This window comes from Megascapheus bottae, chromosome 14 (genome assembly GCF_031878675.1).
Source record: "Megascapheus bottae isolate mThoBot1 chromosome 14, mThoBot2.hap1, whole genome shotgun sequence".
Lineage (NCBI taxonomy): Eukaryota > Metazoa > Chordata > Mammalia > Rodentia > Geomyidae > Megascapheus > Megascapheus bottae.
The window spans coordinates 29,561,639-29,578,285 of record NC_143522.1 but is presented as its reverse complement, the minus strand read 5'-3'; the positions used below and the strand labels follow the sequence as shown (position 1 = coordinate 29,578,285).

Here is a 16,647-nt window from a genome sequence, read left to right as displayed (position 1 = left end):
TGGGTTGTCCTGTGAACTCTTCCCTCCCTCCCTCTGCCATCCGTGTTGACCTGAAGTACAGTCTTGAGAATTTCCTTTAGTGTAGTCTGTTGGCAGCCGAGATGGAGACTACATAGCCCAGGCTGGCCTTGAAGTCAAGATTCCCCCACCTCAGTGCTGAGATTATAGGCATACACAATCAAGCCTAGCTAAGTTCCATTATAATTGTTCTGAAAAGGTCTTTATTTTGCTGGGGATAGAAAGTTAGTGTCTTGGGCCAGAAGCATAGCCTGGTGGTAGAATGTTCACCTAGCATTCACAGAGCTCTAGGATCGATTCTTCAGTACCACATATATAGAAAAAGCCAGAAGTGGCACTGTGGCTCAAATGGCAGAGCACTAGCCTTGAGTAAAAAGTGTCCAAGGACAGTGCCCAGATCCTGAGTTCAAGCCCCAGGACTGGAAAAAAATTAGCATCCTGCTTTGTGCATATATATGGTGTGTGTGTGTGTTAGCCTGAGAGCTCTTCCTATTGTCTTTTTCTTCTGTTTGACTTTTGATTTTCTACGGTCTCCCTAAGGTATACCTGTCCTTGTTAGCATTCATAGGGATTCACAGGGATTCCATATATCTATTGACTTTTTTTTCATCAGTTCTAGAAAAATCCTTTTTTTTTTTTTTTTTTTTTGGTGCTGGTACTCAGGGCCTGGGCACTGTCCCTGAGCATATTTGCTCAAGACTAGTGCTCTACCACTTGAGCCATAACTCCACGTCCAGCTTTTTGCTGGTTGGAGATAAGAATCTCAGAGACTTTTCTGCCCAAACAGACATGGACTGTGATTCTCAGATCGCAGTCTCCTGAGTAGCTAGGATGATGGCTGTGAGCTACCGGCCCCTGGAAGACCATGATTTTTTTTTTTTTGACAGTCCTAGACTTGAGCTCAGGGCCTGAGCACTGTCCTTGGGCTTTCTGAAGGCTAGGGCTCTACCACTTGAGCCTCAGCACCACTTCCGGCTTTTTTTTTGCTATGTGGGGTACCGAGGAATTGAACTCGGGGCTTCATGCATCGGCAAGCACTCTACCACTAGGCCAAACTCCCGGCCACTGGAAGACCATGATTTTTTAAGAAGTATTTTCCAGCACCCTCTTTCTGCTTTCCCTCTACACTGTGGCAGACCCTCCACTGCTGTCTTTCTGCCACTCTCTTCTGTATTCCTCTAATTTTGTCTCACCCTGCCACAGTCAGCATGTGTTCTTGTTGTGTTCATTCAGCCACTGGGTTTGTTTTTATTTCACTTGTGAGTGTTTTTCATTTCTAACAGTTCTGTTTTGTTGTTTCACAAATGCACTGTGGGCCTGTGTCTTCCTATTCCCTGGAGTTTCTTTTAAGCTCAACCTTGTTCTTGTAAAGATTGTGGCGCAGCCATCTCTCAGGTTGGGTCTGGCCCTGACATGTGTCATTTGAAGTCAGCCAGTGTCTTTGTTTCTCGCTCAGATCCTTGTGTGCCTACTGTCATTGACATGTGTCCATCTTACCCTGTGTCTATAGGGTTCTGAAAGGTCTGGCCTCCTCTCAAGGGACATCACATCTGCCTTCTTTGGGCACATGTGGCTCTTCCCTTTGGAGACCACTTAACCCCGGCTCATCGCCTGGTCTTGAAAGCTATCCCTACATAGGGTTCTGAAGTTTACGCTCCAGAGCTCCTAAAGCTTCCAGAACCCCACGCCAGCTGGGTGGGTCCTTACAATTGGTTATTGCTCCACTTTTCCTGGCTCAAAGGACCCCAAGACTTACAAACTCTTCCCTTTTCCCTGAGTTGGGCTTGGTGTTTCCCTCCTGACATCTTGCTAGAGCAGTATGTAACCCCGTACTGGGCCCCGGGAAACCTTGCTCTCCACTCTAGGAGCACTCTAGGTGGGGGAGAGATGGGGTAACAGTGGGGCCAGGGCATCCAAATAGGGATGTCACTCCAAGACAAAGAATGGAAGGGGTCAGGAGAGGCTCATGCTGAGTGTTGGAAGGAGGAACAAGAGTTCACCGGGTAACTCAGGCAAAGGGAAACACTTGTATAAAGGCACGCACATGTGGCGGCTAGGGAATTCCCAGCTGTTCTGCGCTCCTGAGTGACACCACACAAGCCAGCCACCAGCAGTGCTATTCCTGTGTTGACACAGCAGAGTTATTCTTGGTGGCCCTCCTGCACCCAGGGGTGCTCCCTCCTCTGCCCGCCTCCACAAGGCCCTGGCTTCATCTCCCACGAGGCCCCCATCTTTGCACCTGCCAATGTTCCTCCTCACTTGCCACTGGGACAGTGCCTGGAGGGGCCCACATGGGCTCTGCAGGCCGCCAGCCCTGGGTACAGCCTTCTACCTTTGGGGTGACAGCCTCTCCTGGGGGAGGGGGCGGGCACGGCTGCCAACAATGAGTATGGCTCATATGAGAGCCACCCCTTGCCTGTGTGTAACTGGGCATAGGCATGTGGCCTCCCTGGGCACATGCAGATGAAACTGCATTTCTCCCACCACAGCTCGTGATCTGGCAGGCAGGGGGTGTGCCCGGGCCCAGGCAGTGGGTGTGGGGGGGGGACAAGCCCGCACTCCCTCTTCGCTCCTGCTCCACAGTCTCTAAATTTAGCTCTCTGATTTTTAAATTGCAAATGGTGAACTCTGGATACCTTGCCAGGTATCAAAGTCAGCATTAGAGGCTCCCTGGAGGAAAGCAAGGGAACAGAGAAGGCCAGTGCAGAGCCTCTGCCCTTCCTCCAGGAGCCAGCTCTAAAGGAGAGGGGCCTGCCCGCAAGTCCCGGGGGACCCAGGTCAAGAAACCAAGTCCTTAGGACATCACAGCTGCTCTCCCCAGGGCCCTGCACACCCTGTCCCCGCAAGTCAGATGAAATAGACTATCCAGTTCCTCCCGTGGGTGTCCCCGCAGGACACCCACAGAGGAGCAAGCTGAGGCTCAGAGGTGCCTGGGACCTGGGCGGCTACCGGAGCCCCCAGTGCTCCAGGGTCAGGGGCAGCCTGGGGGAGGAGAGGCTGCCTCAGTCCTCCCTGTATGCTAGGGCCAGGTCAGTGGTGGGGGAGCGCTGATGCAGGGGCAGCGTGGCCGAAGCCTGAACTAAGCAAAGTGGCAAGGTAGGGTGGGCAAGACCCTGAGGGGGCAGCCTCGCCCCACTCCTCGTACCCGGGCCCATGCTGGCATCACTCACTCAATGCACATGTTGAAGGCCTATGCTTATGCGGACACTCTCGTGACACTCCTAGGGGCCCCTGGAGACCCATCTTGGGGGACACATCACCCCCCTAGCTAAGAAATATCCATCCCAAGGACCACATTCTCGCCATCAGCTGTCCTTGGGACCCTGAATTCTTGGGAGGACCCCTCAATTACAGTGGGCACTGGCCAGCTCAGCCCCGGGGAGCAGGGCGTCCTTCTAGCCCAGCACCTGTAAGGTCTTCAGGGACCCTGCTTTTCCTCTGCAGGACACATATATGGCCACAATTGGAGTGGACTGCCTGGGGCATGGGTGGAACAGAAAGCTAGCAGGCCGTGGCGCCTGCTAGAGAGAGGGACCATGGAGCTACCAGCTTGCAGAGCCTCAGCACGGAGCTCCTCAGGGCAGACCCTAAACCCAGGCCCCTGTCCTGAGGGAGCGCTGTCAGACGGTCCCCTGGGAGGTCCCCCCACCCGCCCTTCACCCGCCCTCTCTCCCCAGAGCCCCGGACAGCCTAGAGGCAGGGGAAGCCATCCGCACACATTTACTGCCCAAATCACCTAAGAAGCAGCAGAATACATTTATTGGGCATCACCAGTCACCTGACAGACACTTTCTTCATACAATCCTCACGCCCTGAGACACATTCTTGTCCCCGCTGCACAGATGAGGACACGGAGGCCCAGCAGATGGTGGCAAGGGCCTTTGCCTAACCTCAGTGCTACCCATCCCCCAGTCCCCGCCCTGTCCCACGGAGGAAGGGGTCCTGCCTGGCCGTCACTGCCAGATCTTGATATCGCCTCCCCAGGAGCTGGTGGCGAGCACGGAGGGCAGCACGGGGTGGTAGGTGGTGCCGAGGCAGGCCTGCGGGTGTCCCTGCAGCGTGCACGCCCGGCGGGCGGTGCGGAAGCTGAACATGAGGACGCGGCCATCGGCGCTGCCCGTCACCAGCAGGTCCCCACACGGGGAGCACTCACAGCCCACGGCGTAGCCTTCCACCTGTGGAGAGCAACACGGCTGTGAGCCGGCAGGGCTCCCGTCCCCAGTCCTCACGGTGGGCTGTGCTGCACTAGCTGGCAGGGGCAGGAGGGGCTTCACAGTCCAGCAAAGTTAAGACCAAAGCCCAAGCTCCTTCCAGAGGGCGACGGGACCTGGACCTGGACCTGTTGTAACCAGCGGAGCTGGGAACCTCGCCCCGGTGACAGATGCTGAACGCCCCCGACCCCGGCAGGAAAAGCGGGAAGGGTGTCCTCACACCCATCCTGGCCCCATCACCCGTGTGGCTGCCTCCTGCTTTCCTGTCAACAGCTAGGAGCTGGCTGTGGCCAGGGCCTTGAGTGGTCCTAAGCTGCTCACATAGGGGGCTCGTGCACCCTGGGGTCCCACACCCACTCCTGATGCCACCCCGCAGGAGGCGCTGGGGCTGAGGCAGTGCTTGATTGGGAAGGGGGGGTTACCTTGTGCCCCTCATAGCGCCGCCGTCTGCTCATCCGGTAGGGCCACACCGCAGAGAAGAGGGCCAGGTAGTTGCCATTGGTCTGTGCAAGGAACACAGGCTCCCTGGGGTGCAAGGCAAGGCTGGGACATGTATACCTCTCCTAAGAAAGAACAGCCACAGGATGAGAGCAGGCCATTGGAGTCTCCCAGCTGCGGAGACCCACCCCACTCTGCCCACGGGGCCTGGCCCTTCTCTCCCCGGCTGTGGCTGGGGTCTCATGAGTTTCCCCTTGCTGCACAAGCTCAATGGCCTGAAAGCACACAAGTCTCTGTGCAGAATAAATGTGGTACCAAGGTTGTATTCCCATTTCCCACTGGCCTAGAAACAAACGCACTCTTCTCTTTACCTCCACAATAAGCCCAAGGTGGCCCTGCCTAGATCAGGGCTGCACACAGCAGAGAGGATATGAACCGAAGATAAAGACAACACACTATTCAAAACATCTGGAGTTTGGGGACAGGAGGGTGAAACTGGGAGAGAAAGAAGGGAAGGTGGCATTGTCCAAAAGGAAACACACTCTTGACCTGACTTACATGACTGTAGCCCCTCTGTACATCACCTTTAGAATACTGAAACCATAAGGGTAGCAGTTACACCTACAGGAAACACCCTGAAAACCTCTCACTGAACCCCCACGAGGGGTCAAAGCAGGCTGGGTGATGAGCTGGCTCCCCAGCATGACACCGTGGCTCAGTGGCTCGCTCCAGCGGGCATAGGTAGGTACCGGCCCCAGTAGCCTAGCCTCGGACCCGGGGTTTGGCAGGCCCTTCCTGACCAATGTGCCCACTGGCCCCGTCCGGGGGTGGGGAGGTTACACTGGAAAACCCTGCCATGAGATCTGGAGGTGACTTTGTTCACCTCAGAACAAAAGGCAGGGTGGAGGAGGTATACAGCTGTACATGATAAATACATTAAGATTCAGGGCGGAGGCACGGGGGCTTAGTCAGGGCTTAGTTGAAAGCGCAAAGGAAGATGATAGTGCTGTTTTGGCAGCACAGACTAAAACTGGAATAATGCAGAGAAGATTAGCATGACCCCAGAGCAAGGGTAACACAGAAATGCTTGATAGGTGCCGTAAGAAAAGGTGGTGGTGAAGGCAGCGATGGGGCCCACGGAAACGACAGTACTGGTGATGGCTGATGGGGTCAATGCTGAGGACGTCACGGGCTGCTGATGGGGTGGTATTGGCAGAGTGGTGATGGTGACAATAGTGATGGCAATACGAGGGGTGGTGGGGGATGATGGTGACAGTAGCAGCTGTGGCGGTGGAGGGTCAGGGTGGTGAGAGTGACGTGCGGTGATGGTGGTCTTGGGAATGGTGATGGTGGGTAGCAGGGACGGTGGTCACTAATCTGATGGCAGATTAGTGACAGTAGTGGGGCAGAGATGCTGATGGTGGGGACGATGATGGTGGTAAGAACAGAGAGGGCGGTAATGGTGGTGATGGCGGCAGTGATGATGTGATGATGACGATAACCATGGCAGGGCGTTATTGGCTCATGCCTGTAATCTTAGCTACTCAGGCTGAGGTCTAAGGATCACAGTTCAAAGACAGTCTGGGCAGGACAGTCTATGAGACTCTTACTTCCTATTACCCACCAAAAAGCCAAGAGTGGAGATATGACCCACTGGAAGAGTGCTCTCTTGAAGCAGAAAAGCTAACGGACAGCAGCCAGGCCCTAAATTCAAGCCCCAACCATGGCACCAAAATAAAAAGATAAAAGAAATAGTGATGATAGTAATGGCGATGGTGATGGTGGTGGTGGTGGTGATCGTGGTGGTATAGTGATGATAGTGGTGATTGGTGTGGTGGTGGGGGGTGACAGTGACAATGACAGTACCAGTAGTAATGATGGAGGTGATTGGGGTGGTGGTGATGGTGGTGGTGGTGGTGGTGGTGGTGGCGGTAGTGGTGGGTGACAGTGACGGTGACAGTAGTAATGATGGAGGTGACTGGGGTGGTGGTGGTGGTGGGTGACAGTGACAGTGACAGTAGTAATGATGGAGGTGATGGTGGTGGCAGTGGTGGTGGTGGTGGCAGTGGTAGTGGTGGGTGACAGTGACAGTGACAGTACCAGCAGTAATGATGGAGGTGATTGGGGTGGTGGTGGTGGTGGCAGTGGTGGTGGGTGACAGTGACAGTACCAGCAGTAATGATGGAGGTGACTTGGGTGGTGGTCGTAAGAGATGGTGGTGGGATGGTGATGGTCATCATTACGGTGGTGGTAGGAGTACAGGTGATGGTGGTGGTGGCGATGAGGGAGTATTTATGGTGGGGCAGTAATGGAGATACCATGATGATGGTGGTAATAAGAGCGACGGCAGTAGTGGTGACAGTAGTGGCAGTGGTGATGGAGCAGTGGTGATGATGGTGATGATGGTAGTTTGGAGCATTCTGTCCCTGGCAGTATAATATACCCTTTATGAGTATTCCCTCTTTTAATTCTGGAAACTACAATAAAGTAATAATCTTACTCGGTTTTCTAATGAGGAAAATGAAAGCCAAAGAGGTTAAAATAACAGCTCTCAAGTTCGAACTTCAGGGGCACAGCTCAGAACTCCTGTGATGCCTGCCAAAGCCACGGAGGAGGAGCAGGCCAGGCTCTAGCTGTGCCTGGCTGCTGAAGGGCAATGCAGGGGCCAGAAGCCATCTTCCAGACTGGGGGTAGCTGGACTGCAAGGCGGCAGAAGGGGGCGAGCTGCTCAGGAGCCGCCTGAGGCTCTCCAAGTGCGCAGCAGACCAGGACCTGACCTCCCCCCTTCCAGTCTCCGAACCCCTGCTTCAGAAGGGGCGCAGCAGATGAGGCCTGCAGAAGTGTGCCTTAGGACTGAAACCCAGGCCAGCGCCACGTGGGCCTCCTCACGTGGGACACCCAGGTGGGGCCATGTGCTTTCTCATGTGGAACATCCAGGAAGGCCCCACGCAGCCTTCTCCCATGGAACAGGCATGGCGGCCCCACGAGGGCCTCCCCTCACGTGGAACTCACAAGCCCCCTCACGTGGGACATGCAGGCAGGGCCACGTGGGCCTCCTTACATGGAAAATCTGGTTGGAGATCTTGGCGGAGGTCCTGAAGTCCCAGGCGATGATGGTGCGGTCGGCTGAGTCCCGGGTGGAGGCGTCTGTGCTGCTCAGGAACTCGGAGCCCTCCTGGAGGAAGAGGATGTCCAGGGTCTGCTGAATGGTCGCCTTGTAGCCTCTCACCACCTGCAGGAGTAGCGCAGTCACACGCAAGCCCAGCACTGGCGCCACCTGGGGGGGCGGGGCCAGCAGGGCTGCCAAGGACCTGGGGGATGGGCCACTCTGGGTCACACCCCACACACATGCAGGGTCACACCAGGCCAGTGTCTGTCTGTCTGTCTGAGGGCCATGCCCAGCACCTGTGCCGGTACCTGGGCAGGCCCAGTGAGACGTCCCACCCTCGGCAGATGAGACTCCTTGCTGGCAGCTAGCACCTGGAGGAACGGCTCTGGGGAACACAGTGACGGCCAGCCAGGCCAGTATCCCTGGGGGACTAACAACAGTGCAGGGCCCAACGTTCCAGAGACAGCTAGGAAACCCAGTCAACAGGGCAGCAGGGCACCAGGCGCACCGTGCTTCCCACAGCAGCTCGTGGCACCCTGCTCTGCCACCACGGCTGCAGGTACACCAGGGCCCCGGGAGCAGGACTCACGGCAGCTGCCTCGGCTCGGCCAAACACACGGATGGTGTGACAGGAAATGACAGTCTTGAATGCCACAGTGCCCGCCATCTGTGCTGGGCACAGCATGGAGTCCGGGCGGCCTGTGGAGCCTGGTCACAGTTTACCAGCTCCAGGGTGCCACTCTGCGCTGCACACACCCTGTGTGTGCCACACACAGCTCGGGTCCCTTGGCCCTGCCAGCCTTGAGTCTTGATAAATTAACATCCCCAGATCCTCCGCCTGGGCGGGAGAGAGGTAGGAAGACTCACTCTCCAGAGGAGACCGACTCCTGCCTCCAGAAGGTCCTGGCAGCACATTACATTTCTGGGCATAGCTCTTCTGTGACACAACTACAAGCACACACGGGGTGAGGGGGGGGCAGGCTAGGCCCCAAACCCCAAGAATGGCCGAAGGGCAGAGGAGAGAAGTCACAGCAGTTCCTAGGTGTGTGTGTGGGGGGGGGGGGTGTATTCATCCCATCTATTTCTCCTGTGCACCAGCAGTCTCAAGTCTCACAGGGTAAGCCATGATCCTAGGGCTCAGCCACTTCCAAGGTACGCCTGCTGGCTGAGTGTGAAGTGAGGGGCAGCCTAGGGTCTGGGAAGTCACATGGCACAACACTGCACCCCAATGCCTGCCCTCATGAGTTCTTACAACATCGATCTCAGGGGAAGGAGGGAGGGGAGGGAGGGGAAGGGGGAGGGAGGGGAGGGAGGAGAGGGAGGGAAGGAAGGGGAGGGGGTTCATGGGTCTTATCATGGCTCTGAAACTATCTCCTAACCAGATCCAGATACATTTGCTCCTCTAATCACTCCCTTACTTAAACTACCCTCTCCAAGGCCCACCCCGAGACCTCCATTTCTCTTGGCAAAGCTGGACTTGGATCCATCAAAGCCAGGTGGATGCATGTCATGTAGACATGCCTGGGAACCATGGCAAGTGAGGAGAGTGTCTGGGCCAACAGGACTCCAGGAAGGCCTGGGCACTGAGGTGCTCGCCGTCTCCACTAGACACCACCGGGCCAGGCAGCTCCTCACTCTTCAGCAGAACTGCGAGCTTCACGTGGCCTTGGTGTGATGCTCCAGCCCCAGGGATGGTGCCCTCGGCCCCCACCCCCCAGGGCAGATCCATGGAAGGATGAAGGTCTGTGTGTTGGAGGGTGGGGACTTCTTGCTACTTGTTGAGTTGGGACCACTTCTCCCCAGAGGCCACATTCCTCCGGCTGTGCGCTGTCCCTAGCTGAACTCCTAGCATGCCCCGCCCGCACTGCCACCTGCCTTCCAAATGTCTGGAGAAGAGTGGAAGGCTTCTGACCACTTTCCCAGAATGCCTGGAAATGGTGAGAGTGAATGCTCGGGATACCAGCGGGTTGGGGTGCTCCCTGTCTGTTGGGGAGGCTGGACAGAGGGGTGCTCATCTGCACGTGGCTGATCTGCCCAGGCCTCAGGCACAGGACCTATCTGTGTGTCCAGAGCAGCTGGTGTACATCTCAGGACACGCCACTGCCACAGGCCGACAAGCAGGACTGAAAGGGGAGCCTCCCCCAAGTCCAAGGGCAGCTGTGTCCTCCACGTCAGGCAAGGGGGTAACTGGCCTTGGGAAAAGTAGAAGATAATCCAGAATGAATGCAGGGTGATGGAAGCCACCAGAGGAACCTGGACTCTGCCTGCTATAGAGAGCCTGGCCGTGGTGGGCCCAGCCACCTCTCCTGGGGCACTGGAGCTGGCTCATCTGCAGCCTCGCTCCACCTCCTTGGAAGTGTGCACATGGGTCTGGAGTGCTGGGATGCTGGCAGTCTGGGCACAACAGGTGTATAACCTCACACAGCTGAAAGGAGTCAGTACCTACCATCAATGTATCCTGCTGATACATTCAAAAACTGTACTGACCAAGGAAAGAAAACCAACAGAAACATGGAAGACAACACAGCTGACTTTCTCTGAAACACGGAAGGCTTGGTTTATCCTGCTAGGACTTCCAAAGTCAGAAACAGTAAGATCTAACACACAGACAGCTTCTACAAGTAGATGAAGAAGACCACAGCTCTATGGGGAAAAACAGATGAGCTTGTCAGGCATAATCCCAGCAATTCTGGAAGCAGCAGTCAGGAGGCTTACAGCTCAGCCAAGGCAAAAGTTAGTAAGAACCCATCTCAACAAACAAGCAAGGCTTGGTGGTCCAGCCTGTGATCCCAGCTACTAGTAGGTACAGGAAGGAAGACCATGGTACCAGGTCAGCTCCTGACAATGATATGTATTTTCATCAAAAAAGAAAAGTAATAATTAAAGCAAAAACCAGACTATGGGCACAGCATAAATGGTAGAGCATAAGCCCTCCCCCACCCTCCTGCAAGGGGGAAAAGCAATACTAGGACATAATGCCTAAAAAAAGAAAAAGGCCCTCTCACCGTGTGCAGAACCAAGAACAGCACAAACTAAACCACACAGGGCGCCACTCGCACCAAGCAACCCACGACAGCAACCCACTAGGAACCCATGGGTGCTGGGCAGCTAATCACCGCTGCCAGAATGCACGTGGCACGCGGCACAAGCGCTGTGAGGAAGAGCTGGGCCGTGTCAAGCAGCTGCATAGAAGCTGTTCCTCCAGTGCACACACTGCTCACCACCTCTCTCTCCTCTTTCTTTTTTGGTACTGGGGTTTGAGACTGTTAGTGTGTGTGCGCGTGTGTGTGTGGGGGGGGGGCTTGGACTGTAATCCTACCACAGCTGGAATGATAGGGATGTACCACCATACCTAGCTTTTTCTGTTGAGATAAGATGGAGGTCTCATGATCTTTTTTGCCCCTGCTGGCTCCATACCACAAGGCTTACATGCTTTGCCTGCGGAGCAGCTAGTATTACAGGTGTGAGCCTGGGCACCCAGCTTCCAGCACCCACTCCTAGAAACAGATCCTAAGGCTGCAGCAGCACAATCGCAGCATAATGCCAGCAATGCAGGACAGCGGCATGTCTTATAAGAACTGTGAGAACTACAAAGAAGCCAGGGCCCATCAGGAAAAGGCCCACGGGCCCCCTGCTTGCACTCTGAAACTGGGGGAGGCTGTCGCAGAGACCCCATCTCCTTCCCTGCCTGCCCTGAGCCAGCTGCTGAGCCAGCTCCTGAGCTCAGCTGAAGAAGGCGAGAGGCGACAGGAACCCTAAGAGGAGGAGAAGCCAAACACAAAAGCAAGTAAGGGGAAGCCTGTCCCTAGAGGAAAGGAAAGAACAGAGAGGGGGACGCTGGGCTACAGGCCCAACTCTAGTTCTCTAACCTCATCTTGTTTAGCAGATTTGACTCTGAATAGGGGCCAGTCAGGTGCCAGTGGCTCCCACTTGTAATCCTAGCTGCTCAGGAAGCTAAGGATCAGAGGTTCTTGGTTCAAAGCCAACCTGGGCAAAAAGTCTATCAGAAATCATCTCCAATATAACCAGCAAAGCACAGGGCTGTAACCAGGCACAGTGGCTCTGGACACGAAAGTCCATGAGACTCTTTTTTTTTTTTTTTTTTTTGCCAGTCCTGCGCTTGAGCTCAGGGCCTGAGCACTGTCCTTGGACTTTCTCAAGGCTAGAGCTCTACCACTTGAGCCTCAGCACCACTTCTGGCTTTTTTCTATGTATGTGGTACCAAGGAATCAAACCCAGGTCTTCGTGCATGCTAGGCAAGCACTTTAATCACTAGGCCAAACTCCCGGCCATCCATGAGACTCTTATCTCCAATTAACCGCCAGAAAACTGGAAGTGGAGCTGTAGCTCAAGGGGTAGAGCTGTAGCCTTGAGTTTAAGAGCTCAGGAACAGCGCCCAGGCCCAGAGTTCAAGCCCATGACTGAGACCAAAAAAAAGCACAGGGCTGGATGCATGGTTCAAGTGGCAGAGTGGTAGCTGAGCAAGCAAGTAGAGTAAACTGAGTCAGTGGAGGCCACAGGTTCAAATCCAAATAAACAAAAGAAAGAAAACAGGACCACGGGGTTTGTTTTTGTTTTTGGTCTGTACAAGGCCAAACAGTAAATACTTTTGGCTTTATGGGTCTTGAAGAGTCATTTGTTATTATTATTGTTGGTGTTGTATGTCTTGGAGCTGGTTAAATATTTAAAAGCCAATCTTAGCTCAGTGGCCTAAGAAAAGCAGGCCACAAGCCATACCAAGCTCATGAATTGTTTTGCCAACTCTGTCTCTAGACTAATGTACATATTTTGTTAAATTATGCAACAAAATTAACTTAAGAAGCAATTTTTAAAATGTAAAAGCAAAATTAAGCAAATGCAATTAACCATGTATTGATTTGGTACTTTTAACCACTCAAATAGGATTTCTTTTAGGAGATCGTAAAGTGTAGTAATTTAATCACTGATTCTCAGCCAAATATGCATTATTAATAGAAAACCAGCAATTTGATGGAGCATCCTAACTTCATGAACTGCAAGACAGTTTAAATCGATTCTAGTCATTCATTGCCAATGCCAATATATACACTCAAACTGTGTTATGAAAAATAGAAACATTTTCAGTGGCCATAATGAAAAACATACAAAGGAATAAAAGGAAAATTCCATCATCTTCTATTTGAATCAGAAAAATTAGTATAAACAACATCATCCTGACCCAAAAAAAAAAAAAAAAAAAAGGATGTATTGCCTAGTGCTGGGCCCTGAGTTCAAACCCCAGTAACAGCATAAATGAATGAATGAATGATTTTCTGCAGGACTAAATGTGAAAAGGAGCCTCCATGTAGTACACAGACACTGGCTGACCACCATCAACAATAATGTGAAATCAGCTCTAGAAAAATGGCTTCCCTCAAACAAAACTGAGAAGCAAATCTCAGACAAAATGAGCTATTTCAGCATCCAAAAGGAAAAAAACCAAAAAACAGGGCCGGGAGTTTGGCCTAGTGGTAGAGTGCTTGCCTAGCATGCATGGAGACCCAGGTTCGTTTCCTCGGTAACACATACACAGAAAAAAGGCAGAAATGGTGCTGAGGCTCAAGGGGTAGAGCTCTAGCCTTGAGAAAGTCCAAGGACAGTGCCCTGAGCTCAAGCCCAGGACTGGCAAAAATAACCCAAAACCAAACAAACAAAAAACACCTCAAAAATAGGTGATACAACAAAATACTGAACACCCAACAGGTGAAATTCCCAGTAACTGAAATCCAATAAAAAGTGATCACACCTTGAAAGTGATTCTCTTGAAGCAAGAGGATTACTGCCATAATGAAGGAGAGAAACGGGGCCTGGATGAGCCAGGTGACAGGTAAATCGAGAAACAGTTGTAACTACGGCAGCTCAGACAGGAGGGAGAAGGAAAGGGCAAGAATGTTAAAGCAGAGAAGCTGCTTCCACAGGACCAAAGCGAACATGCAGAGCAAAACAGAAACAGTGTCTTCGCAAAAGGTTCAGCAAATCCAAAGACACAGGGTGCTCAGCAGACCAGTAAATTGGGAATATGATTGGAAAATAGGGGAAGCAGCGGGGGCGGGGGTGGAGGTGGAGATATATTCATCCCAGCACTTGGGCGAGGCAGAAGAATCATGAGGCCTATCCGGTGCAGACTATGTCTCAAAAACAAAACAAAAGGGGATGGGGTGCACGAGGATGAGTTGGCGACTGAGAGAAACCAAAATCAAAATCAAAGAAATAATGATAAAGCATTTCCAAATTTGATTAAAACTGTAAGCCCACAGATAGAAGAAATACAACAAAGCCTAAGACACACAGAAAAAAATGATACATCATTTAGGTGACATGAAACCAATGACCAAAAATATCTCAAAAGCCAACAGTGAGAAAGTATATTGGAAAGAAGAAAGGTAAGAGTCCTGAGAAAGAAGAAAGCGAGAGGCAGGAGAGTGTGCTGAAAGTGCGCGAAGATGAAGAGATTCTCAACCTGACTTCCTCACCACAAATACCTTATGGATAAAACAACCAGGGTTTCTTTTTCTCAGACAAATAAAAGCTGGGACAATCGATAAACAGAAGACCAAAAACACAGGAAACATTAAAGGATGTCCTGAAGTCACAGAACATGCGAGCAGCTCTGAAATTACACACACACACACACACACACACACACACACACACACACAGGAAAAGCAATAAAATTGGAAATAGGCTGGAAATGTTAATCCTTTTTTTGTTGTTGTTGTTTTGCTTTGTATTTTGGTGGTACTGGGGTTTGAACTCGGGGCTTCACACTTGCTAGCAATAGTGTGTGTGTGTGTGTGTGTGTGTGTGTGTGTGTGTGTGTGTGTGTGAGTGTGAGTGTGTGAGTGTGTATGCATGCCAGTACTGGGCTTGAACTTAGGACTTGAGTGCCTAGCTTCCTCAACTCAAAGTTGGCACTCTACCATCTGAGCCACAGTTCCTCTTCTGGCTCCTCTTCCTCCTCTTCCTTCTCCTTCTCCTTCTTCTTCTTCTTCCTCCTCTTCCTCCTCGTCTTCTTCGTCTTCTTCTTCTTCTTTTTTTAATGATTAATTGAAAGTAAGAATTTCACAGACTTTTCTGCCCAGACTGGCTTTGAATTGAGATCCTCAAATTTCAGTCTTCAGAGAAGCTAGGACTATAGGCATGAGCCACTGGCTAACAATATTTTTTGTTACCAAAATATTTTGAAATAACCCAGTGCTAGTGGCTCACATCTATAATCCTAGCTACTCAGGAGGCTGAGATCTGAGGATTGTAGTTCAAAGCCAGCTGGGGCAGAAAAGTCCTTGAAGCTCTCATCTCTAATAAAATTATTCAGAAAAGACCAGAAGTGGTGCTGTGGCTCCAGTGGTAAAGCACTAGCTCAGGGACAGCACCCAGGCCCTAAGTTCAAGCCTCAGGACTAGAAAAAAAATTAAGATGATTACCTGCATTCACCAAAATAACAATGCATTCTGAAAATTGTGACATGAACAAATGCATGCTCATCATAGCATGAAGATTCTATGGAGTAAAACAGAAATTCTGTATATTGTCTTGAAATTATTATAGAAGATACTACTTATAATTCTGGCTACCTGTGACAAAGAGGTCAGGGAAGCACACTACAAGGTCAGCCAGGGTACAAAAGTGCGAGACCTTTTTCAACAAATGTCTGAGTACAGTGGTGCATACTTGTTATCCCCAGAGATACGGGAAGCACAAACAGGAGGCTCACAGCCCCTAGGGAATAATGGGAGGGGGGGGGGCCCTCCAAGGCACGTTCACGTAGTAGAGAATCTACTTAATAAGTGTAAGACCCTGAGTTCAATCCTGAGCAGCACCAACCAGACATATTAGACAGAGAATACTATTGGAAGGTAGCAACTATTAAAACAAGCCACAACACAAAGAGTAACAAAAGAGATAAGATGAAATCATTACAATACTAAATTAACTTAGAGGGAAATAGATGAAACAGATTAATAAACAACAAGATGTCAAATGCAAACTCTACCACATCAATAATCCCATTAAGTTAAATCAGAATAAATAACCTCTTAAAGGAGAAGACTGTTGGACAGGATTAAAATTAGAAAGCAAGACCTAGCTATACACTGCATAAAAGACACCCACTTTAAATAGAAAAGTGTAAGATTAAAAGTAAAAAAGATAAATCATGCTGATAATATTCAAAGAATGCCAATGTTAATAACAGACAAAGTAGATTTCAGTGCGAAGAATATTACAAAGGACAAAGGGTTTTTTCACAATAATAAAAGAGACAATTTAATTCATTAGAAGAAAATAATAATCTTAAATGTTTAGGCAGCTAATAACAGACCTTCAAATTAAATGCAGTAAAGCGAACAGAACTAAAAAAAGGAAACAGATCAACTCCCATGTTTTCAAGTATCAGCAGGTACAGTGGTTCCTGATGTCCTAACAAAACACCTGGGATAAGATCACTGATACATGACCAAGTGCCACGCTGGTAGTGCTAGAGGCTCAGAAGTCCAAGATCAAGGCACCAACGAATGGAACGTGGCCAGGGCCTGCGCCTCACACATAGCGAAGGGGCGAGAGACATGTGCTGCACAGAAAATGTTTCATGTGGCACAAGGAGAAGGGTTAAAGGGACCTAGGCCAGTTTGCTCCAGCCCAAGTGTGTGTGTGTGTGTGTGTGTGTGTGTGTGTGTGTGTGTGTGTTCCACACCCTGGCTTTTTCTTCTCCTGTGTTGCCCTTCTGTCTTGTTTGTTTATCTGTCTTTGGGAGGGTAAGGGAAAACACAGAAATGGAGGGACAAAGGGTGAATAAATGCAGCAGTGGTACTCTGTAGACACTGTATTTAACATGAATTATACAATTCATAGGAG

General features: G+C 51.3%; 1 protein-coding gene and 1 non-coding gene across 3 annotated transcripts in view; one reads left to right on the top strand and one right to left on the bottom strand.

Moving 5' to 3' along the window:
• Positions 1 to 3,760: 3,760 nt before the first annotated feature.
• Wdr25 (WD repeat domain 25) overlaps positions 3,761 to 16,647 on the bottom strand; it is a 127,733-nt gene continuing 114,846 nt past the window's right edge. For both annotated transcript variants that reach the window (XM_090344832.1, XM_090344833.1), the window contains 3 exons: positions 7,729 to 7,899; positions 4,652 to 4,792; positions 3,761 to 4,193 (listed from right to left, as the gene is read on the bottom strand). In XM_090344832.1, the coding sequence (XP_090200958.1) occupies positions 3,972 to 4,193; positions 4,652 to 4,792; positions 7,729 to 7,899 (534 nt within the window). In that variant the 3' untranslated portion in view covers positions 3,761 to 3,971. The remainder of the gene's footprint in view (positions 4,194 to 4,651; positions 4,793 to 7,728; positions 7,900 to 16,647) is intronic.
• On the top strand, positions 5,673 to 5,774 carry LOC150054916 (U6 spliceosomal RNA). The gene has a single exon (XR_016537768.1). It is a non-coding gene; the product is annotated as a U6 spliceosomal RNA (small nuclear RNA).